General features: G+C 47.1%; 1 protein-coding gene across 4 annotated transcripts in view; it reads left to right on the top strand.

The window, feature by feature from the left end:
* LOC139229683 (cyclic AMP-dependent transcription factor ATF-6 beta-like) overlaps positions 1-24925 on the top strand; it is a 174811-nt gene that overhangs the window by 95957 nt on the left and 53929 nt on the right. For all 4 annotated transcript variants that reach the window (XR_011587783.1, XM_070861201.1, XM_070861202.1 and 1 more), the window contains exon 9: positions 20501-20592. Coding sequence is in view for 3 of the 4 variants with exons in the window: in XM_070861201.1 (XP_070717302.1) it covers positions 20501-20592 (92 nt within the window). In the remaining variant the exon portion in view is untranslated. The remainder of the gene's footprint in view (positions 1-20500; positions 20593-24925) is intronic.

The raw sequence follows: 24925 nt of genomic DNA, 5'->3' as shown, positions 1-24925 counted from the left end.
ACTGTACCCGAGGTGTGGACTGTACATACACCAATAGTCACATTGTTTCCCCGATCTCACACACTGTACCCGAGGTGGGGACTGTACATACATCACCAGTCACATTGTTTCCCCGATCTCACACACCGTACCCGAGGTGGGGACTGTACATACACCAATAGTCACATTGTTTCCCCGATCTCACACACTGTACCCGAGGTGGGGACTGTACATACACCAATAGTCACATTGTTTCCCCGATCTCACACACTGTACCCGAGGTGGGGACTGTACATACACCAATAGTCACATTGTTTCCCCGATCTCAAACACTGTACCCGAGGTGGGGACTGTACATACACCACCATTCACATTGTTTCCCCGATCTCTCACACTGTACCCAAGGTGTGGACTGTACATACACCAATAGTCACATTGTTTCCCCGATCTCACACACTGTACCCGAGGTGTGGACTGTACATACACCACCAGTCACATTGTTTCCCCGATCTCACACACTGTACCCGAGGTGGGGACTACATACACCAATAGTCACATTGTTTCCCCGATCTCTCACACTGTACCCGAGGTGGGGACTGTACATACACCAATAGTCACATTGTTTCCCCGATCTCACACACTGTACCCGAGGTGTCGACAGTACATACACCACCAGTCACATTGTTTCCCCGATCTCACACACTGTACCCAAGGTGTGGACTGTACATACACCACCAGTCACATTGTTTCCCCGATCTCACACACTGTACCCGAGGTGTGGACTGTACATACACCAATAGTCACATTGTTTCCCCGATCACACACTGTACCCGAGGTGTGGACTGTACATACACCAATAGTCACATTGTTTCCCCGATCACTCACACTGTACCTGAGGTGTGGACTGTACATACACCAATAGTCATATTGTTTCCCCGATCTCTCACACTGTACCCGAGGTGTGGACTGTACATTCACCAATAGTCACATTGTTTCCCTGATCTCTCTCACTGTACCCGAGGTGGGGACTCTCCATACACCAATAGTCACATTGTTTCCCCTCTCTCTCTCTGTACCCAAGGTGGGCACTGTAAATACACCAATCGTCACATTGTTTCCCCGATCACACACACACACTGTACCCGAGGTGTGGACTGTACATACACCAATAGTCACATTGTTTCCCCGATCTCTCTCACTATGTTAATTCCTGGATTCTTTTACCTCAATCTGGTTCAGTAAAATTACTGAGTCGAATACCTCTTGTGCTTTGAACAAAGCAGTCTTTATTTTACCGGCCGGTAAGACCTATCAGACAGAAGATATACTCTCTCGATAGAGCGTACACACTCCCTACGGATAAGTGAAGTTACATCGTAAAGCGTCAACAGTTATACAGTTTTGAAATCAGATAACAAAATACAATTAGATTGACAGTCTAACTCAGCCACTCATTAGTCAATCTATATGAGATGTTTTTACGAAAGCTCAAGCATTGCCTCTAAATGTTTCAATCTAGTGGTGTGACTACTAACTGAGACCTTGCAATTCTGCAGATTTATTATTTTACAAATTAGATGTTATTGGCAGGATTAGTGACTTGAAACCTCGAGACAGACTGTTAGCTATGCTGATGTTGCACTATTTGCAATCTGACATTCTCCCAGCTATTCTTCCATGGCTTATACATTTTCATATATCCCGTTTACTTTACTGTCCTTAATTCCATATATTCTGTTCAGATATCCACAACTGTGCGCACTGTACATACACCAATAGTCACATTGTTTCCCCGATCACTCACACTGTACTCGAGGTGTGGACTGTACATACACCAAGAGTCACATTGTTTTCCCGATCTCTCTCACTGTGGGGACTGTACATACACCAATAGTCACATTGTTTCCCCGATCTCTCTCACTGTACCCGAGGTGTGGCCTATACATACACCAATAGTCACATTGTTTCCCCGATCTCTCTCACTGTACCCGAGGTGTGGACTGTACATACACCAATAGTCACATTGTTTCCCCGATCTCTCACACTGTACCAGAGGTGGGGACTGTACATACACCAATAGTCACATTGTTTCCCCGATCTCTCACACTGTACCAGAGGTGGGGACTGTACATACACCAATAGTCACATTGTTTCCCCGATCTCTCACACTGTACCAGAGGTGGGGACTGTACATACACCAATAGTCACATTGTTTCCCCGATCACACACACACTGTACCCGAGGTGTGAACTGTACATACACCAATAGTCACATTGTTTCCCCGATCTCTCACTGTGGGGACTGTACATACACCAATAGTCACATTGTTTCCCCAGTCTCTCTCACTGTGGGGACTGTACATACACCAATAGTCACATTGTTTCCCCGATCACACACTGTACCCGAGGTCGGCACTGTACATAGACCAATAGTCACATTGTTTCCCCGATCTCTCTCACTGTGGGGACTGTACATACACCAATAGTCACATTGTTTCCCCGATCTCTCACACTGTACCCGAGGTGGGGACTGTACATACACCAATAGTCACATTGTTTCCCTGATCTCACACACTGTACCCAAGGTGGGACTGTACATACACCAATAGTCACATTGTTTCCCCGATCTCACACACTGTACCCGAGGTGTGGACAGTACATACACCACCAGTCACATTGTTTCCCCGATCTCACACACTGTACCCGAGGTGTGGACAGTACATACACCATCAGTCACATTGTTTCCCCGATCTCTCACTGTGGGGACTGTACATACACCAATAGTCACATTGTTTCCCCAGTCTCTCTCACTGTGGGGACTGTACATACACCAATAGTCACATTGTTTCCCCGATCACACACTACCCGAGGTGGGCACTGTACATACACCAATAGTCACATTGTTTCCCCGATCTCTCTCACTGTGGGGACTGTACATACACCAATAGTCACATTGTTTCCCCGATCTCACACACTGTACCCGAGGTGGGGACTGTACATACACCAATAGTCACATTGTTTCCCCGATCTCACACACTGTACCCAAGGTGGGGACTGTACATACACCAATAGTCACATTGTTTCCCCGATCTCACACACTGTACCCGAGGTGTGGACAGTACATACACCACCAGTCACATTGTTTCCCCGATCTCACACACTGTACCCGAGGTGTGGACAGTACATACACCATCAGTCACATTGTTTCCCCGATCTCTCACACTGTACCCAAGGTGGGGACAGTACATACACCACCAGTCACATTGTTTCCCCGATCTCTCACACTGTACCCGAGGTGGGAACTGTACATACACCAATAGTCACATTGTTTACCCGATCTCACACACTGTACCCAAGGTGTGGACTGTACATACACCACCAGTCACATTGTTTCCCCAATCTCACACACTGTACCCGAGGTGTGGACAGTACATACACCACCAGTCACATTGTTTCCCCAATCTCACACACTGTACCCGAGGTGTGGACAGTACATACACCACCAGTCACATTGTTTCCCCGATCTCACACACTGTACCCGAGGTGGGGACTGTACATACACCAATAGTCACATTGTTTCCCCGATCTCACACACTGTACCCGAGGTGGGGACTGTACATACACCAATAGTCACATTGTTTCCCCGATCTCACACACTGTACCCGAGGTGTGGACTGTACATACACCAATAGTCACATTGTTTCCCCGATCTCACACACTGTACCCGAGGTGGGGACTGTACATACATCACCAGTCACATTGTTTCCCCGATCTCACACACCGTACCCGAGGTGGGGACTGTACATACACCAATAGTCACATTGTTTCCCCGATCTCACACACTGTACCCGAGGTGGGGACTGTACATACACCAATAGTCACATTGTTTCCCCGATCTCACACACTGTACCCGAGGTGGGGACTGTACATACACCAATAGTCACATTGTTTCCCCGATCTCAAACACTGTACCCGAGGTGGGGACTGTACATACACCACCATTCACATTGTTTCCCCGATCTCTCACACTGTACCCGAGGTGGGGACTGTACATACACCAATAGTCACATTGTTTCCCCGATCTCACACACTGTACCCGAGGTGTGGACAGTACATACACCACCAGTCACATTGTTTCCCCGATCTCACACACTGTACCCAAGGTGTGGACTGTACATACACCACCAGTCACATTGTTTCCCCGATCTCACACACTGTACCCGAGGTGTGGACTGTACATACACCAATAGTCACATTGTTTCCCCGATCACACACTGTACCCGAGGTGTGGACTGTACATACACCAATAGTCATATTGTTTCCCCGATCACTCACACTGTACCTGAGGTGTGGACTGTACATACACCAATAGTCATATTGTTTCCCCGATCTCTCACACTGTACCCGAGGTGTGGACTGTACATACACCAATAGTCACATTGTTTCCCTGATCTCTCACACTGTACCCGAGGTGTGGACTGTACATACACCAATAGTCACATTATTTCCCCGATCTCTCGCACTGTACCCGAGGTGTGGACTGTACAGTCACCAATAGTCACATTGTTTCCCTGATCTCTCACACTGTACCCGAGGTGGGGACTCTCCATACACCAATAGTCACATTGTTTCCCCTCTCTCTCTCTGTACCCAAGGTGGGCACTGTAAATACACCAATAGTCACATTGTTTCCCCGATCACACACACACACTGTACCCGAGGTGTGGACTGTACATACACCAATAGTCACATTGTTTCCCCGATCTCTCTCACTATGTTAATTCCTGGATTCTTTTACCTCAATCTGGTTCAGTAAAATTACTGAGTCGAATACTTCTTGTGCTTTGAACAAAGCAGTCTTTATTTTACCGGCCGGTAAGACCTATCAGACAGAAGATATACTCTCTCGATAGAGCGTACACACTCCCTACGGATAAGTGAAGTTACATCGTAAAGCGTCAACAGTTATACAGTTTTGAAATCAGATAACAAAATACAATTAGATTGACAGTCTAACTCAGCCACTCATTAGTCAATCTATATGAGATGTTTTTACGAAAGCTCAAGCATTGCCTCTGAATGTTTCAATCTAGTGGTGTGACTACTAACTGAGACCTTGCAATTCTGCAGATTTATTATGTTACAATTAGATGTTATTGGCAGGATTAGTGACTTGAAACCTTGAGACAGACTGTTAGCTATGCTGATGTTGCACTATTTGCAATCTGACATTCTCCCAGCTATTCTTCCATGGCTTATACATTTTCATATATCCCGTTTACTTTACTGTCCTTAATTCCATATATTCCGTTCAGATATCCACAACTGTGGGCACTGTACATACACCAATAGTCACATTGTTTCCCCGATCACTCACACTGTACTCGAGGTGTGGACTGTACATACACCAAGAGTCACATTGTTTTCCCGATCTCTCTCACTGTGGGGACTGTACATACACCAATAGTCACATTGTTTCCCCGATCTCTCTCACTGTACCCGAGGTGTGGCCTATACATACACCAATAGTCACATTGTTTCCCCGATCTCTCTCACTGTACCCGAGGTGTGGACTGTACATACACCAATAGTCACATTGTTTCCCCGATCTCTCACACTGTACCAGAGGTGGGGACTGTACATACACCAATAGTCACATTGTTTCCCCGATCTCTCACACTGTACCAGAGGTGGGGACTGTACATACACCAATTGTCACATTGTTTCCCCGATCTCTCACACTGTACCCGAGGTGTGGACTGTACATACATCAATAGTCACATTGTTTCCCCGATCTCTCACACTGTACCAGAGGTGGGGACTATACATACACCAATAGTCACATTGTTTCCCCGATCTCTCACACTGTACCCGAGGTGTGGACTGTACATACACCACCAGTCACATTGTTTCCCCGATCTCTCACACTGTACCCGAGGTGTGGACTGTACATACACCAATAGTCACATTGTTTCCCCGATCTCTCACTGTACTCGAGGTGGGGACTGTACATACACCAATAGTCACATTGTTTCCCCGACCACACACACACTGTACCCGAGGTGTGAACTGTACATACACCAATAGTCACATTGTTTCCCCGATCTCTCACTGTGGGGACTGTACATACACCAATAGTCACATTGTTTCCCCAGTCTCTCTCACTGTGGGGACTGTACATACACCAATAGTCACATTGTTTCCCCGATCACACACTGTACCCGAGGTGGGCACTGTACATACACCAATAGTCACATTGTTTCCCCGATCTCTCTCACTGTGGGGACTGTACATACACCAATAGTCACATTGTTTCCCCGATCTCTCACTGTACCCGAGGTGTGGACTGTACATACACCAATAGTCACATTGTTTCCCCGATCTCTCACTGTACCCGAGGTGTGGACTGTACATACACCAATAGTCATATTGTTTCCCCGATCTCTCACTGTACTCGAGGTGGGGAATGTACATACACCAATAGTCACATTGTTTCCCCGATCTCTCACTGTACCCGAGGTGTGGACTGTACATACACCAATAGTCACATTGTTTCCCCGATCTCTCTCACTATGTTAATTCCTGGATTCTTTTACCTCAATCTGATTCAGTAAAATTACTGAGTCGAATACCTCTTGTGCTTTGAACAAAGCAGTCTTTATTTTACCGGCCGGTAAGACCTATCAGACAGAAGATATACTCTCTCGATAGAGCGTACACACTCCCTACGGATAAGTGAAGTTACATCGTAAAGCGTTAACAGTTATACAGTTTTGAAATCAGATAACAAAATACAATTAGATTGACAGTCTAACTCAGCCACTCATTAGTCAATATATGAGATGTTTTTACGAAAGCTCAAGCATTGCCTCTGAATGTTTCAATCTAGTGGTGTGACTACTAACTGAGACCTTGCAATTCTGCAGATTTATTATGTTACAATTAGATGTTATTGGCAGGATTAGTGACTTGAAACCTTGAGACAGACTGTTAGCTATGCTGATGTTGCACTATTTGCAATCTGACATTCTCCCAGCTATTCTTCCATGGCTTATACATTTTCATATATCCCGTTTACTTTACTGTCCTTAATTCCATATATTCCGTTCAGATATCCACAACTGTGGGCACTGTACATACACCAATAGTCACATTGTTTCCCCGATCACTCACACTGTACTCGAGGTGTGGACTGTACATACACCAATAGTCACATTGTTTTCCCGATCTCTCTCACTGTGGGGACTGTACATACACCAATAGTCACATTGTTTCCCCGATCTCTCTCACTGTACCCGAGGTGTGGCCTATACATACACCAATAGTCACATTGTTTCCCCGATCTCTCTCACTGTACCCGAGGTGTGGACTGTACATACACCAATAGTCACATTGTTTCCCCGATCACACACTGTACCCGAGGTGTGGACTGTACATACACCAATAGTCACATTGTTTCCCCGATCTCTCACACTGTACCAGAGGTGGGGACTGTACATACACCAATAGTCACATTGTTTCCCCGATCTCTCACACTGTACCCGAGGTGTGGACTGTACATACACCAATAGTCACATTGTTTCCCCGATCTCTCACACTGTACCAGAGGTGGGGACTATACATACACCAATAGTCACATTGTTTCCCCGATCTCTCACTGTACTCGAGGTGGGGACTGTACATACACCAATAGTCACATTGTTTCCCCGATCACACACACACTGTACCCGAGGTGTGGACTGTACATACACCAATAGTCACATTGTTTCCCCGATCTCTCACTGTGGGGACTGTACATACACCAATAGTCACATTGTTTCCCCAGTCTCTCTCACTGTGGGGACTGTACATACACCAATAGTCACATTGTTTCCCCGATCACACACTGTACCCGAGGTGGGCACTGTACATACACCAATAGTCACATTGTTTCCCCGATCTCTCTCACTGTGGGGACTGTACATACACCAATAGTCACATTGTTTCCCCGATCTCTCTCACTGTACCCGAGGTGGGCACTGTACATACACCAATAGTCACATTGTTTCCCCGATCTCTCACTGTACTCGAGGTGGGGAATGTACATACACCAATAGTCACATTGTTTCCCCGATCTCTCACTGTACCCGAGGTGTGGACTGTACATACACCAATAGTCACATTGTTTCCCCGATCTCTCACTGTACCCGAGGTGTGGACTGTACATACACCACTAGTCACATTGTTTCCCCAATCTCTCTCACTGTACCCGAGGTGTGGACTGTACATACACCAATAGTCACATTGTTTCCCCGATCTCTCACTGTACCCGAGGTGTGGACTGTACATACACCAATAGTCACATTGTTTCCCCGATCTCTCTCACTGTGGGGACTGTACATACACCAATAGTCACATTGTTTCCCCGATCTCTCTCACTGTACCCGAGGTGTGGACTGTACATACACCAATAGTCACATTGTTGCCCCGATCTCTCTCACTTTGGGGACTGTACATACACCAATAGTCACATTGTTTCCCCGATCTCTCTCACTGTGGGGACTGTACATACACCAATAGTCACATTGTTTCCCCAGTCTCTCTCACTGTGGAGACTGTACGTACACCAATAGTCACATTGTTTCCCCAGTCTCTCTCACTGTGGGGACTGTACGTACACCAATGCTTTATTTCCTTAGTGTCAGCCAGTGCTTCTGTGTGTATCACACGCGCCTCTGAGTCAGAAGGTTATGCTTTCAATCCCACTCAAGACTTAAGCACATAAATCCAGGATGACACTCCAGTGCAGTGTGCTGTCCTCCGAAGAAGTTTGTAGGCAGCCTGAAAGATATCCTTCGGCCTGGATATCCAACTTGGATATTGACATGAGGGAGTGCTGCACTGTCGGAGGTGCCGTCTTTCAGATGAAACATTAAACCGAGGCCCTATCTGCCCCTTCAGGTGGACGTAAAAGATCCCGTGGCACTGTTTTGAAGAAGAGCAGGGGAGTTATCTCCGGTGTCCTGGCCAATATTTATCCCTCAATCAACATCACAAAAACTGTTTATCTGGTCATTATCACATTGATGTTTGTGGGAGCTTGCTGTGCGCAAATTGGCTCCTGCGTTTTCCACTCATCATAGGCAGTCCCTCGGAATCGAGGAAGACTTGCTTCCACTCCTCAAGTGAGTTCTTTGCTGGCTGAACAGTCCCAATACGAGAGCCACAGTCTCTGTCACAGGTGGGACAGATAGTCGTTGAGGGAAGGGGAGGGTGGGACTGGTTTGCCACACGCTCTTTCCGCTGCCTGCGCTTGATTTCTGCATGCTCTCGGCGACGAGACTCGAGGTGCTCAGCGCCCTCCCGGATGCACTTCCTCCACTTAGGGCGGTCTTTGGCCAGGGACTCCCAGGTGTCAGTGAGGATGTCGCACTTTATCAGGGAGGCTTTGAGGGTGCCCTTGTAACGTTTCCCCGGCCCACCTTTGGCTCGTTTGCCATGAAGGAGTTCTGAGTAGAGCGCTTGCTTTGGGAGTCTCTTGTCTGGCATGTGAACTATGTGGCCTTTCATGTGCGTTTCCCACATTACAACAGTGACTACACTTCAAAAGTACTTCATTGGCTGTAAAGTGCTTTGAGACGTCCGGTGGTCGTGAAAGGTGCTATATAAATCCAAGTCTTTTTTTCCCTTTAATTTCTCCCCCCCCAAAATATTAAGCTTTGTGCACATTTCGACTTACAATGTGGTGTATGTGGTATCTTTTTATGTTTTGTGCATGCGAATGTATATGCTTGTATGTGCATGTCAGCATATATGTACGTGTACATGTTCGTCCTTCATGTGAAGGGAAAATCTCCATGGCACTATTTGAAGAGGAGTGAGGTGTCTCTGGTGTACTGGGTTACCACTTCTCCTGACCGATATCACCAAGGAAAGCCCATGAACTGCTCATTCCTCTCATTTGTTGCCAGTGCAGCATCACTGTGTAGATACTGGCTGTGGTCCTGACCAAGCTTGCTGACTTGCTCTTTGAAAAGTGCTTCACTGGATCCTGAGTGATGTGATAAGTTCTGCATTAAAGATGGTTCGGTTATTTGATTAACTTTTTCCTTTGAAGCTGGCAATTTGCTTCAGTTTTTAAGCATGACTTGGCCCCTTCAAGAGCTTGTGCCTAATTGGGCAGTACCATTTTCATGTATAAAATGAGCCTGGCGACTATATTTTCAGACTTGCTGTAATCGCTAAAAGTTGCGACACAGGCTAGGCTGGGTCTCTTTTCTCTTGGGGGGGGGGGGGGGGGGGAGAGAGAGAAAGAAGGCTGAGGGGTGACAGAATAGAGGTCTTTAAAATTATAAAAGGTTTTGATAAACTGTTTACAGGAAGAATGTTTCCACAGATAGAATGAGGTACGGTAGCATAATGAATGTTATTGGACTAGTAATCTAGAGGCCTGGAGTAATAATCCGGAGATGTGAGTTCAAATCCCACCACGGCAACTGGGGAATTTAAATTCAGTTAATTTTTTTAAAATCTGGAATTTAAAAGCTAGTCTCAGTATTGGTGACCATTAAACTCCCGGATTTTCATTAAAAACCCCACTAGTTCACTAATGTCTTTTAGGGAAGGAAATCTGCTGTCCTTACCCTCTTAAACAATAAGGGGATAAAGGGTTACAGGGAGTGGGCAGGGAAGTGGAGCTGAGTCCATGATCAGAGCAGCCATGATCTTATTGAATGGCGGAGCAGGCTCGAGGGGCCAGATGGCCGACTCCTGTTCCTATTATGTTCTAATGTACCAGTCTGGCCCCTATGTGACTCCAGACCCACAGCAATGTGGTTGACTCGTAACTGTCCCCTGAAATGGCCCCCCGAGCCACTCAGTTGTACCAAATCACTGCGACAAAGTCAGCACTGTGGGAGAACCTTCACCACAAGGGCAGCAGCGGTTCAAGAAGGCGGCTCCATCACCTTCTCGAGGGCAAATAGGGATGGGCAATAAATGATGGCCTTGCTCACGACACCCGCATCCTGTAAACGAATAAATAAAACTTGCGGGGAACAGCGTAACTAGAGGCCATCAATGCAGGATAGTCACCGAGAAATCCAATCGGGAATTCCGAAGGAACTGCTTTACCCAGATAGTGGAAAAAATATGGAACTCGCCACCACAGGGAATGGTTGAAGCGAAAAGTATCGATGCATTTAAGGGGAGGCGAGACCAGATGAGGGAGAAGGGAATAGAGGGTTATGCTGATGGATTTAGATGAGGAAAGACGGGAGGAGGCTCGAGTGGAGCATAAACGCCGGCATGGATTAACATCATATGCAACAAATGGTATCGTGCCAGACCACTCCTTTGTTTTAAAGGTCAGACTGACCTTGGGTTAGTACAGTTAGCGAAAGATTTTAAATGTGTGTGCGTATATGCGTGCGCGATCGTGCATTGTATGGTCGTGCGTCCATATTGTAGGAATCTAAGAAATAGGAGCAGGAGTATGCCATTTGGCGCCTTGAGCCTGCTCCGTCATTTAATAAGATCATGGCTGATCTGACCTTGGGCTCAGCTCCACTTCCCTGCCCACTCCCCCATAACCCTTTACTCCCTTATCGTTCAAAAAAAACCTGTCTATCTCCACCTTAAATATATTCAATGACCCAGCTTCCACAGCTCTCTGGAGTAGCAAATTCCAAAGATATAGGTTACATATTGTTAGTGTAGGAGGGACGCACACCAATTGAGGTCCGTGGGTTTGCAATGAACGAGTTTGACAACTCTTTTAATCATAGCTTAGAAGGAGGCCATTGGGCCCATCGAGTCTGCGCTGCCTCTTTGGAAGAGTAATCCAGTTAGTCCCACTCCCCCCGCTCTTTCCCCATATCCCCGCAATTGCTTTTCCTTCAAGTATTTATCCAATTCCCTTTCGAAGGTGACTATTGAATCTGTGTCCACCACCCTATCAGGCAGTGCATTCCAGATCCTAACCACTCGTTGTTTAAAAAGGTTTTCTCCTCATGTCGCCTCTGGTCCTTTGGCCAATCCATCCTTAAATTGCTGCCCTCTGATTATCGACCCTTCAGCCACTGGAAACAGTTTATCTTTAGTTGCTCCATCTAAACCCTTCATGATTTTAAAGACATCTATCAAATCTCCTGTTGGCCTGCCCTGTTCCAAGGAGAACAGCCCCAGCTTCTCCAGTCTATCCACGTTGCTGTATTCCCTCGTTCCAGGAACCATTCTGGTAAATCCTGGCTGCACCCTCTCCAAGGCCTTTAGTCTGTTTGATCAGTGCACGGCATTATTGGAGTGTGCACTCCCAGAGATTGCTCAACATTAGCCGGACCTGACCTGATGGTGTTCAGTTTTGACAATGCATAATTGCGAAAACAGTTTGACATCAGGGACGTGCAATAAGCAGTTACTCTATCGTCCTACAAAAATCGTTCTATAAATCAAGTATCGAATTGAAAGGTGCAGGCGTTTGCTGGCTGTTAGCTTGCCTGTCACTTTCAGGAGTAGTTGCAGTCACCCAAGTCCTGTACTTCTTTAATCAGCCAGCAGAGGGTGATGTTGCTCTAGATTTAACTGTGGTGGGTCTGCTTCTGACTCTCAACTCCTCCTCTTAACCTCTGTGTGGAATTCCCAACCTCCCCCAGCCTTCCCTCCCTCCTATAGGCTATTAAATACCACGCTGGGTGTCGCCTCTTGCCTCTGATTTTATATCGCCTTCGCTCCTCCAGCACCAAGACCTCTGGGTTGTTCAACTTGTTCAAATGTTTGTAAGAAGTGACATTCATAGAATGTTACAACAATAACATTGTATTTATATAGCGCCTTTAACGTAGTGAAACGTCCCAAGGCGCTTCGCAGGATTGTTATGAAATAAAGAAATTCACACCGAGTCGCATAAGTAGAAATTAGCGCAGGGGGCATCATTTCAGGGTAAGGGGTTGTCCATTTAAAACTGAAAGGAGGGATTTCTCGGAGGGTTGTAAATCTGTGGAATTCTCTGCCCCAGAGAGCTGTGGAGGCTGGGTCATTGAATATATTTAAGGCGGAGATAGACAGATTTCTGAATGATAAGGGTTGTAGGGAGCGGGCAGGGAAGTGGAGCTGAGATCAAGATCAGATCGGCCATGATCTTATTGAATGGCGGAGCAGGCTCGAGGGGCCAAATGGCCTCTTCCTATTATGTTCTTGTAATCAATTTGTGGTGGTGAATAGCGTTGGGAATGGTGCAATTCTCCTTCAGGACCCCGCTAGGCTCGATAATCACCGAGCCCTGTGTGTTAGCTGCAGTCATGGAAGAAATACCACGTATCGGGCAAGAGGATGCTTGACAGTGAGTAATGCTGAGGAGACAGTGAAGCAAGCAGAAAAAACCCAAAGGTGACATTGGTGGTGGGGGGGGGGGGGAAACTCACACAGCGAGCGGTTAGGATCTGGAATGCACAGCCTGAAAGGGTGGTGGAGGCAGATTCAATCGCTACTTTCAAAAGGGAGTTGGATAAGTCCCTGAAGGAAAACAAAACGCAGGGCTATGGGGAAAGGACGGGGGAGTGAGGCAAGCTGGAGTTGCTCTTGCAGAGAGCCGGCACGGGCTCGACGGGCCAAATGGCCACCCTCTGTGCTGTCACCGTTCTATGAGCCTGCTGGAGAAATCGGTGGCGTCCGAACAGAGCTGTGACTTCTTGCACTGGGGCCAGATCCAGATCGGTGCTACCAGCACAAACCAGCAGGGGGCCACGCCTGTGCCTTTAAGCCCACAGCAAGCCTGAATGAACAGGCCAGGGCTCCTATCTCTGGAAAAGACAAGGCCGAGGGGTGACCTGATGGAGGTTTTTAAGGAGCACTCCTTTCTCCAGACGATACCAGAGACATATTAAAAATAAAGAGGGGAAGAGGAACGATTGTAAATAGAGGAATGCGTTCCACTCCTTATTTCCATTCCTTGAACGATAACTGAGTTATCACTGATAACACCTACTTATCACGTATCTAGAGACACAAATAGCCAATGAAAAGCACATGGTTGTCTTTTGATCTTTAGTGCTTTGTGTACTTATCTCCCATGAAACCTTGCAGCCGAAATTTCAAAGAACAACGCTAGAGACACTGGCGAAGGTGCAAAAGAAATTTGCACGAATGATACGGGAACGGAGATGTTTTAACTATCAGGAAAGACTCAGCAGGTTGGGGCTTTTTTCTGTAGGAAAAAGAAGGCTGACGGGTAACTTGCACGAGGTCTTGAAAGGGTTTGCTGGGCATAGAGAATAAAAGCAAACTTGTGCAAATGCTGGAATCTGGAATAAAAACAGAAAATGCTGGAAATCTCAGCGGGTCAGGCAGCATCTGTGAAGAGAAAAGCAGAGTTAACGTTTCAGGTCGTCCGAACTGGAGAGTGGTCTGAAAGAACAGATTCTTAACACCGAAAGGGGAGTGGGGGGGGGAAGAAGGAACAAAAGGGAAGGCCTGTGATGGGGTGGAAGACAGATGTTTCCACTTGTGGAGAGACCAGAACCAGTGGCTTTAAATAGAAGATAGTCACTAATAATAAACCCAATCGAGAATTCAGGAGAAACTTCTTCACCCAGAGAGTGGTGAGAATGTGGAACTCGCTGCCACAGGGACTGGTTGAGGTGAATCGTATCGATGCTTTTAAGGGGCAGCTCGATAAGCACGTGAGGGGGGGAAAGGAATAGAAGGATATGTTGCTGGGGTGAGATGAAGGAGGGAGGAGTATCAGCACTGACCACTTGGGCCGACCAGCTTGTTTCTGTAAATATTTTGTAAACCAGTGAAGCATATGTCACTTGGCTGTTAAGGAGGTTCCCAACAGCACGTCTGTGTGGCACATCTGTAAAAGTGATTTCAAACTTCAAACCAACCAATTAAAAAAAAAACCTGTGACGGGCATTTGCTAGGAAATGTAAAACGGTCTTCGCTTTTGAAGCTGAAATAATTGCTTAACTGAATGGGGGAAAAAGAGAAGACTTGGATTTATATAGCGCCTTTCACGAACACGGGACGTCTCGAAACGCTTTGCAGCCAATGAAGTACTTGCTGAGTATAATCACTGTTACAATGTGGGAAACACGGCAGCCAATTTGCGCACAGCAATCTCCCACAAAACAGCAATGTGATAATGACCAGATCATCTGTTTTTGTGATGTTGATTGAGGGATAAATATTGGCGAAGACACCAGGGATAACTCCCCTGCTCTTCTTCGATAGAGTGCGTGGGATCTTTTGCGTCCACCTGAGGAAGCAGACGGGTTTAACGTCTCATCTGAAAGACGGCACCTCCGACAGTGCAGTGCTCCCTCAGTACTGCACTGGAGGGTCAGCCTAAATGTATGTGCTCCAGTTCCTGGAGTGGGACTTGAACCTACAACCTTCTGACTCCTTGGTGAGCCACGGCTGTGGTTGTGGAAGCTGTGGCGAAAGTGCATTCCTCTGTGGCTTTTTAATCAAACAAATGATTCACATTTTGCAAAACTTCAGTGGTGACGCCGTTTGACACAACAACACGCTGAGACTTTGCGGGGGGCGGGGGGGGGGGGTTTAATTGCAACCTAACCCGCCGGGCGGGATTCCCACGGGATCGGACTGGAACACGAGATCCGTGGACCTCAGTGGCGAGTGAAATTGGACGGGGTGTAAAACCAGCATCCCGTCAGATTCCAGAGGGACAAGGCAGGTTAAAATTGGCCCAACATTGTCCCCAGTCTCAATAAATGCCACGTTTATCTGTTTTGTCCTGTAACACTGCTGTGAAGCGTCTTGGGACTTTTTGCCTCATTTAAGTCGCTATATGAATATTAGTTGTTGTTGCTACCTAATGAAGAGGTGGGTGGGGCAGGGCGGGGAGGAATTCCCGAGTTTTCTGAATAAGTCTCACACACCTAGTAGTTGGTTAGTGCAGTGTGGGCAGCAGATAACCTTGAGATTGGTGTCCGACGCGACCATGAAGGGGTTGGTGGAGAGAAACCAAGTATTCTCGGACGTGTAGTACCCAACTAAATGGGATTAAATGTAGTATCTCCAAATTTGCGGATGACACTAAGTTGGGTGGCAGTGTGAGCTGCGAGGAGGATGCTATGAGGCTGCAGAGTGACTTGGATAGGTTAGGTGAGTGGGCAAATGCATGGCAGATGAAGTATAATGTGGATAAATGTGAGGTTATCCACTTTGGTGGTAAAACCAGAGAGACAGCCTATTATCTGAATGGGGACAGAATAGGAAAAGGGGAGGTGCAAAGAGACCTGGGTATCATGGTACATCAGTCATTGAAGGTTGGCATGCAGGTACAGCAGGCCGGTTAAGAAAGCAAATGGCATGTTGGCGTTCATAGCGAGGGGATTTGAGTACAGGGGCAGGGAGGTGTTACTACAGTTGTATAGGGCCTTGGTGAGGCCACACCTGGAGTATTGTGTACAGTTTTGGTCTCCTAACTTGAGGAAGGACATTCTTGCTATTGAGTGAGTGCAGCGAAGGTTCACCAGACTGATTCCCGGGATGGCGGGACTGACATATCAAGAAAGACTGGATCAACTGGGCTTGTATTCACTGGAGTTCAGAAGAATGAGAGGGGATCTCATAGAAACGTTTAAAATTCTGACGGGTTTAGACAGGTTCGATGCAGGAAGAATGTTCCCAATGTTGGGGAAGTCCAGAACCAGGGGTCACAGTCTAAGGATAAGGGGGAAGCCATTTAGGACCGAGATGAGGAGAAACTTCTTCACCCAGAGAGTGGTGAACCTGTGGAATTCTCTACCACAGAAAGTTGTTGAGGCCAATTCACTAAATATATTCAAAAAGGAGTTAGATGTAGTCCTTACTACTAGGGGGATCAAGGGGTATGGCGAGAAAGCAGGAATGGGGTACTGAGGTTGCATGTTCAGCCATGAACTCATTGAATGGCGGTGCAGGCTCGAAGGGCCGAATGGCTTACTCCTGCACCTATTTTCTATGTTTCTATGTTTCAACATTCAGGAAGGATAGAATAAAAGGAAAAGGAGGTGGGGTAGCATTGCTGGTTAAAGAGGAGATTAATGCAATAGTTAGGAAAGACATTAGCTTGGATGATGTGGAATCTATATGGGTAGAGCTGCAGAACACCAAAGGGCAAAAAACGTTAGTAGGAGTTGTGTACAGACCTCCAAACAGTAATAGGGATGTTGGGGAGGGCATCAAACAGGAAATTAGGGGTGCATGCAATAAAGGTGTAGCAGTTATAATGGGTGACTTTAATATGCACATAGATTGGGCTAGCCAAACTGGAAGCAATACGGTGGAGGAGGATTTCCTGGAGTGCATAAGGGATGGTTTTCTAGACCAATATGTTGAGGAACCAACTAGGGGGGAGGCCATCTTAGACTGGGTGTTGTGTAATGAGAGAGGATTAATTAGCAATCTCATTGTGCGAGGCCCCTTGGGGAAGAGTGACCATAATATGGTGGAATTCTGCATTAGGATGGAGAATGAAACAGTAAATTCAGAGACCATGGTCCAGAACTTAAAGAAGGGTAACTTTGAAGGTATGAGGCGAGAATTGGCTAGGATAGATTGGCGAATGATACTTAGGGGGTTGACTGTGGATGGGCAATGGCAGACATTTAGAGACCGCATGGATGAAGTACAACAATTGTACATTCCTGTCTGGCGTAAAAATAAAAAGGGGAAGGTGGCTCAACCGTGGCTATCTAGGGAAATCAGGGATAGTATTAAAGCCAAGGAAGTGGCATACAAATTGGCCAGAAATAGCAGCGAACCTGGGGACTGGGAGAAATTTAGAACTCAGCAGAGGAGGACAAAGGGTTTGATTAGGACAGGGAAAATGGAGTACGAGAAGAAGCTTGCAGGGAACATTAAGGCGGATTGCAAAAGTTTCTATAGGTATGTAAAGAGAAAAAGGTTGGTGAAGACAAACGTAGGTCCCCTGCAGTCAGAATCAGGGGAAGTCATAACGGGGAACAAAGAAATGGCGGATCAATTGAACAAGTACTTTGGTTCGGTATTCACTAAGGAGGATACAAACAACCTTCCGGATATAAAAGGGGTCAGAGGGTCTAGTAAGGAAGAGGAACTGAGGGAAATCTTTATTAGTCGGGAAATTGTGTTGGGGAAATTGATGGGATTGAAGGCAGATAAATCCCCAGGGCCTGATGGCCTGCATCCTAGAGTACTTAAGGAGGTGGCCTTGGAAATAGCGGATGCATTGACAGTCATTTTCCAACATTCCATTGACTCTGGATCAGTTCCTATGGAGTGGAGGGTAGCCAATGTAACCCCACTTTTTAAAAAAGGAGGGAGAGAGAAAACAGGGAATTATAGACCGGTCAGCCTGACCTCAGTAGTGGGTAAAATGATGGAATCAATTATTAAGGATGTCATAGCAGTGCATCTGGAAAATGGTGACATGATAGGTCCAAGTCAGCATGGATTTGTGAAAGGGAAATCATGCTTGACAAATCTTCTGGAATTTTTTGAGGATGTTTCCAGTAAAGTGGACAAAGGAGAACCAGTTGATGTGGTATATTTGGACTTTCAGAAGGCTTTCGACAAGGTCCCACACAAGAGATTAATGTGCAAAGTTAAAGCACATGGGATTGGGGGTAGTGTGCTGACGTGGATTGAGAACTGGTTGTCAGACAGGAAGCAAAGAGTAGGAGTAAACGGGTACTTTTCAGAATGGCAGGCAGTGACTAGTGGAGTGCCGCAAGGTTCTGTGCTGGGGCCCCAGCTGTTTACATTGTACATTAATGATTTAGACGAGGGGATTAAATGCAGTATCTCCAAATTTGCGGATGATACTAAGTTGGGTGGCAGTGTGAGCTGCGAGGAGGATGCTATTAGGCTGCAGAGTGACTTGGATAGGTTAGGTGAGTGGGCAAATGCATGGCAGATGAAGTATAATGTGGATAAATGTGAGGTTATCCACTTTGGTGGTAAAAACAGAGAGACAGACTATTATCTGAATGGTGACAGATTAGGAAAAGGGAAGGTGCAACGAGACCTGGGTGTCATGGTACATCAGTCATTGAAGGTTGGCATGCAGGTACAGCAGGCGGTTAAGAAAGCAAATGGCATGTTGGCCTTCATAGCGAGGGGATTTGAATACAGGGGCAGGGAGGTGTTGCTACAGTTGTACAGGGCCTTGGTGAGGCCACACCTGGAGTATTGTGTACAGTTTTGGTCTCCTAACTTGAGGAAGGACATTCTTGCTATTGAGGGAGTGCAGCGAAGGTTCACCAGACTGATTCCCGGGATGGCGGGACTGACCTATCAAGAAAGATTGGATCAATTGGGCTTGTATTCACTGGAGTTCAGAAGAATGAGAGGGGACCTCATAGAAACGTTTAAAATTCTGACGGGTTTAGACAGGTTAGATGCAGAAAGAATGTTCCCAATGTTGGGGAAGTCCAGAACCAGGGGTCACAGTCTGAGGATAAGGGGTAAGCCATTTAGGACCGAGATGAGGAGAAACTTCTTCACCCAGAGAGTGGTGAACCTGTGGAATTCTCTACCACAGAAAGTAGTTGAGGCCAATTCACTAAATATATTCAAAAGGGAGTTAGATGAAGTCCTTACTACTCGGGGGATCAAGGGTTATGGCGAGAAAGCAGGAAGGGGGTACTGAAGTTTCATGTTCAGCCATGAACTCATTGAATGGCGGTGCAGGCTAGAAGGGCTGAATGGCCTGCTCCTGCACCTATTTTCTATGTTTCTATGTTTCAATCCCTTCACGTGGCAAAGCTCTTGCCCCGTTATTTTACTCGATTTGTCTCCCTGTGAAATGGATACATAAGAACATATTTATAACCAATAAGGGAATTAAGGGTTACGGGGAGAGGGCGGGTAAGTGGAGCTGAGTCCACGGCCAGATCAGCCATGATCTTATTGAATGGCGGAGCAGGCTCGAGGGGCTAGATGGCCTACTCCTGTTCCTAATTCTTATGTTCTTATGTTCTTATAAGAAATAGGAGCAGGAGTTGGCCATTCGGCCCCTCGAGCCTGCTCCACCATTCAATAAGATCATGCCTGATCTGATCATGGACTCAGCTCCACTTCCCTGCCCGCTCCCCATAACCCTTTATTCCTTTATCGCTCAAAAATCTGTCAATCTCCGCCTTAAATATATCAGTGACCCAGCCTCCACAGCTCTCTGGGGCAGAGAATTCCATAGATTTACAACCCTCAGAGAAGAAATTCCTCCTCATTTTGATTTTAAATGGGCAGCCTCTTATTCTGAGACTATGTCCCCTAGTTCTAAATTCCCCCATGAGAGGAAACAGCGTCTCTGCATCCACCTTGGCGAGCCCCCTCAGTATCTTATACGTTTCAATAAGATCACCTCTCATTCTTCTAAACTCCGATGAGTGTAGGCTCAACACTCATGAGACAACCTCGTCATCCCAGGAATCGAGCTGGTGAACTTTCTGTGAACTGGCACCAATGCGAGTGTACAGGTTTAGGGAGGTTTGTTACTTGTGTGCCTCAAGGTTTTCATTGACGTGCGTCCTGTCCTGTCTTTCTGATTTCAGAATACTGAGCTGAGGCTGGGGTCGGGTAACCGCAAAGCAGTGTGTGTGATGGTCTTCCTCCTCTTCGTTGCCTTCACCTTTGGACCTGCCAGGTGAGAATAAGCCCGCCTCGTCATCAAAAACAAAAGCCGCGGTGACGTCCTCTGATTCGCGAAACGCTCGTATCTCCTTCCTCCAGCTCGTAATTGTTGGTAGATTCCGTCTCCGATGTCGGTGGCTGGGGAACGCCCAGCTCCCGGTCCGGCAGCGCCTGGCATTTACAATTCTCATCCTCGTGCTCAACTCCCTCCATGGCCTCGCCCCCCCCTCCCTCCCTACCTCTGTCACCTCCTCCACCCCTACGACCATTCTTCCTGTTCAGCGGCCACTCAGCACTCTGGAGGTTCCGCGCAGGCCGTGAACCAATTTTATACCCGAAAAACCGCCAATATGCCAACAGTTGAGTGGGCCATGCTGCCTGTTAAAGGTCCCGCCTACCGAAAAGGAAAAGAAAAACCCTCTGTGATCTCTATCCGCCGCCAATTCCGGCCTCTTGTGCACCCCCCGATTTTCATCGCTCCGCCATGGACGGCCGTGCCTTCAGCTGTCTGGGCCCGAAGCTTTTGGATTTCCCTCCCTAAACTTCGCCAGCCTCTCTACATCTCTCTCCTCCGTTACGTCGCTCCTTAAAACCCACTCCAAAAGCTTTCCAGCCTAATTTGAAAGAAAACCAAACTAGCGCAAACTCTGTTGAAGCAAATGGTAGGCCAACAGATTACAAAATGACAATGGCCCGGAAATTGAGGTTGGAGGTTTCCTGCAGGCGGACATTTCCGACCAAAAGTTTTTTCCGCCAGTACCTGGTGGTCCCGGAGGGATGTATACTTACGGTGCGAGACCTAGATGCGCAGCCCAGCGTACGAGAACACACGTCCCACGAACATAAGCGCAACCTGGGATCACGCGGGCCTGGACCACCAATGAACATGGAGTATTCTCATTGATAATGGTGAGTTCCGCTTGATCGTAATGTAAGCTCGTACAATGAGAATACTCTCTCAAAACACAAACACAACACACAACACCTCACATACTTAAAATCAATTGAAATTTAATTAAATTAAATATTTTAGGAAAAAAAAATATTTTTTCAATGTTTTAATGGGGTTCAAAATAGAATTACCTTGATGGACAATTAAAAAAAAAATTAGCAATGAAATAAAATTTTTCTATGTTTTAAAACTCTTACACTGGTAAAAAAAAATAGGCTATATGCCTGCTCTTACCAGGCGTAAGAGTTTGACAAATAGCCCAAATCTCTGCCCCGCGAATGTCCTTCTCCCGGGGATGCGCGTGATCATTTTGACAGGACGCAAATGCCGGTTCTCGGCGTATACGCATCGCAGGCAGAGAACCAGCTTTTGCGAGACCTCGTACCCATCCAGAAAGGCCGCAATGTTCGGCCCATTATAACTGTACTGTGGCTTCCCACCGACACTGGTTGTAGTTTGTAGGTGGGGGAACGATAGTGTAGGCCTGGACTAGTGATCCTGACAATGAGTTCAAATCCCACCGGTGCCTTCCACGTTTAAAAAAAAATGATAGTTAGAAATCTACCTTTAGTAAAAATGACCATCGGACTGGCTCACAGCATAAGAAATAGGAGCAGGAGTCGGCCATATGGCCCCTCGAGCCTGTTCCGCCATTCAATCTGATCCTGGCCTCAGCTCCACTTCCCTGCCCGCTCCCCATAACCCTCGACTCCCTTATCATTCAAAAATCAGTCTATCTCCACCTTAAATATATTCAATGAGCCAGCCTCCACAGCTCTCTGGGGCAGAGAATTCCACAGATTTACAACCCTCTGAGAGAAGAAATTCCTCCTTGTTTCAGTTCTAAATGGGCGAGCCCTTATTCTGAAAGTATGCCCCCCTAGTTCTAAATTCCCCCACAAGGGGCAACATCCTCTCTGCATCTACCCTGTCCAGCCCCCTCATTATCTTATGTTTCAATAAGATCAGCTCTCTTCTTCTAAACTCCAATGAGTAGAAGCCCAACCTGCTCAACCTTTCTTCATAAGTCAGCCCCCTCATCTTCCGAATTAACCGAGTGAACCTTCTCAACTGCCTCAAATGCCTCCACTACGGTCCCTTTAGGGAGTGAAACCTGCCGTCCTTTCCTGGTCTGGGCCTGTCCCCACACCGACATGGTTGACTCTTATCCAGCCTCTGAACTGGCCTCGCAAGTCGCTCATTGGTGTTGATTGTAAACACAGCGCGTGAGCAGAAACGTGAAGGGTCCGCGCGTTAAAAGAAACCGGCCGTGCGGAACAAAGCGCAGCTCACTGGGAACATCGGTTGTGATCCTATATCGGGGCAGTGCAGTTAATTTACTGAGTTTAGGGGAGGGGAGAAGCCCTCTTGTAGTCCACTTGTGCTCTTGGCTGGCTGAGAACAGGCACAGGACAAAGAGCGAGACTTGCCTTTTTATATAATGTCCTCACACTGTTCTTCAGTGTCAGCCGTGGCACAGTGGGTAGCACACGCACCTCCGCGTCCGAAGGTTGTGGCTATAAGTCCCACTCCAGGGACTTGAGTATAAAAAAATCTAGGCTGAGGGAGTGCTGCACTGTCGGAGGTGCCGTCTTTCGGATGAGACATTAAACCGAGGTCCCATCTGCTCACAGGTGGACGTAAACGATCCCATGGCACTATTTCGAACAGCAGGGGAGTTATCCCCAGTGTCCTGGCCAATATTTATCCCGTCTGCTCAAAGATCCCATGGCACTATTTTGAAAAAGTTATCTCCGGTGTCCTGGGGCTAATATTTATCCCTCAATCAACATCATAAAAAAATCAGATTATCTTGGTCAACATCACATTGCTGTTTGTGGGAGCTTGCTGTGCGCAAATTGGCTGCCGTGTTTCCTACATTACAACAGTGACTACACTCCAAGTACTTCATTGGTTGTAAAGCGCTTTGAGACATCAGTTGGTCGCGAAAGGCGCTATATAAATCTAAGTCTTTCTTTTCTCAGTGCTTCACAAATGGTTACATGACTTTTGCAATTGCAGTTTCCCTCCGTGGGCAAATGGAGCGGCCTCACGAATTCCACACGGGTAACCAATTCCGGCTGGGCGTATTCCGGGAGGTTTCATCACATGACCTCTGTCCCCACAGTCACCGCTCTCGCCATTGGCCGCCCAACCCACCCATCCTCGCGACACCCCCATCAATTGGAAACCAACAGACTCTCCGTCGCCCTATTGGGTGAATCATGTCAGTTGAACACCCTTTCCGCCCCCCTCCCCAGTTTAGAATGCATTTCAAGGAAATGGGGGGGGGGGGGGGATAAAACATGCACTTCAAAAATAAAATGCCTCTGACATTTGCTCCCGCGTTGGCTCGCAACGGTGTGCTGGCGCTTAATGTTTAATTCCTGGAGACTCCAGGACAGTTCTGGGAGACTTGCCAGCGCTGACTGCATGGTTTTGGTTGAGGACGTCCCAAAGTGCGTCACAGCCAATTTAAGTACCTTTGGCACTTGGTGTAGTGGCCATTGTAGCACAGGTACCGCAGCGGGCAATTTGGGCGCCGCAAGCTCCCGCAAACAGCAATGTGATCATCTGTCTTTTCATGGCAATGGTTGAGGGATAAATATCGGCCAGGAGACTGAGGAGAACTCCCCCTGCTCCTCGTCAAACAGTACCGTGGGATCTTTGACATTGTGAGGTTGGCGCCTACCACACCGCTTCATTTTGGTGGTGTCGGTTGAACGAGGATGGCTTGGATAGTAAATCACCCCCCCGGCCCTCCTCTGGCGTAGCGGCTTGATCTGATGGCTGGATGTGAGCCACCACTCGGGGTCTCCCACCACCAAGCTCTGAGCCACTTTGTTTGAGTGGTGTTTCAAGCGAGTGGGCCAGAGTAGAAGGGAGGCGGGCGAGCCGAGGTGTCTGCGTTTATTAACTGCCGCTGCTCCTACCCGCTAATGGTGCACTTATCCTCTCAATCCCAAGGCCTCAAATTCGTGACAACTGAACTAAAATGCAGTGTGGGTGGGTGGGGATTGGGTGAATATCAAGTCCTCAACAGAACCTCTTCTTTGAAATATGATTCGTCTGGGAACGTCTTTCAGAAACCCCTGCCGTCTGCCCATTTTACTTCTTTAAGGATTTCAAAGGGCTTGTGCATAGCTGTTTATTCAGGCATGCTGGCGTCTGTGGCTTGTATCTAAGGAGCTACATGATGCAATGCATAGTTTCTGAGTTGGAGCACGTCGCTCCTGCTATCACAAGCGCTCATGTCATTAGTTACAATTATGTAAATAACACCGCCCAGAATCAACTCTGGTGTCTCTCTGCACTAGCGGTGGTTAAACCCATCCATCATACCAGTGATCCTCCAACTTTGTGGGAAAGGAATACGCTTCCATTTATAGACTGC

The sequence above is a fragment of the Pristiophorus japonicus genome, chromosome 19 (assembly GCF_044704955.1).
Source record: "Pristiophorus japonicus isolate sPriJap1 chromosome 19, sPriJap1.hap1, whole genome shotgun sequence".
Taxonomy (NCBI): Eukaryota; Metazoa; Chordata; class Chondrichthyes; family Pristiophoridae; genus Pristiophorus; species Pristiophorus japonicus.
Note: the sequence above shows the minus strand (reverse complement) of the source record. Positions and strands in the feature narration are given on the sequence as shown.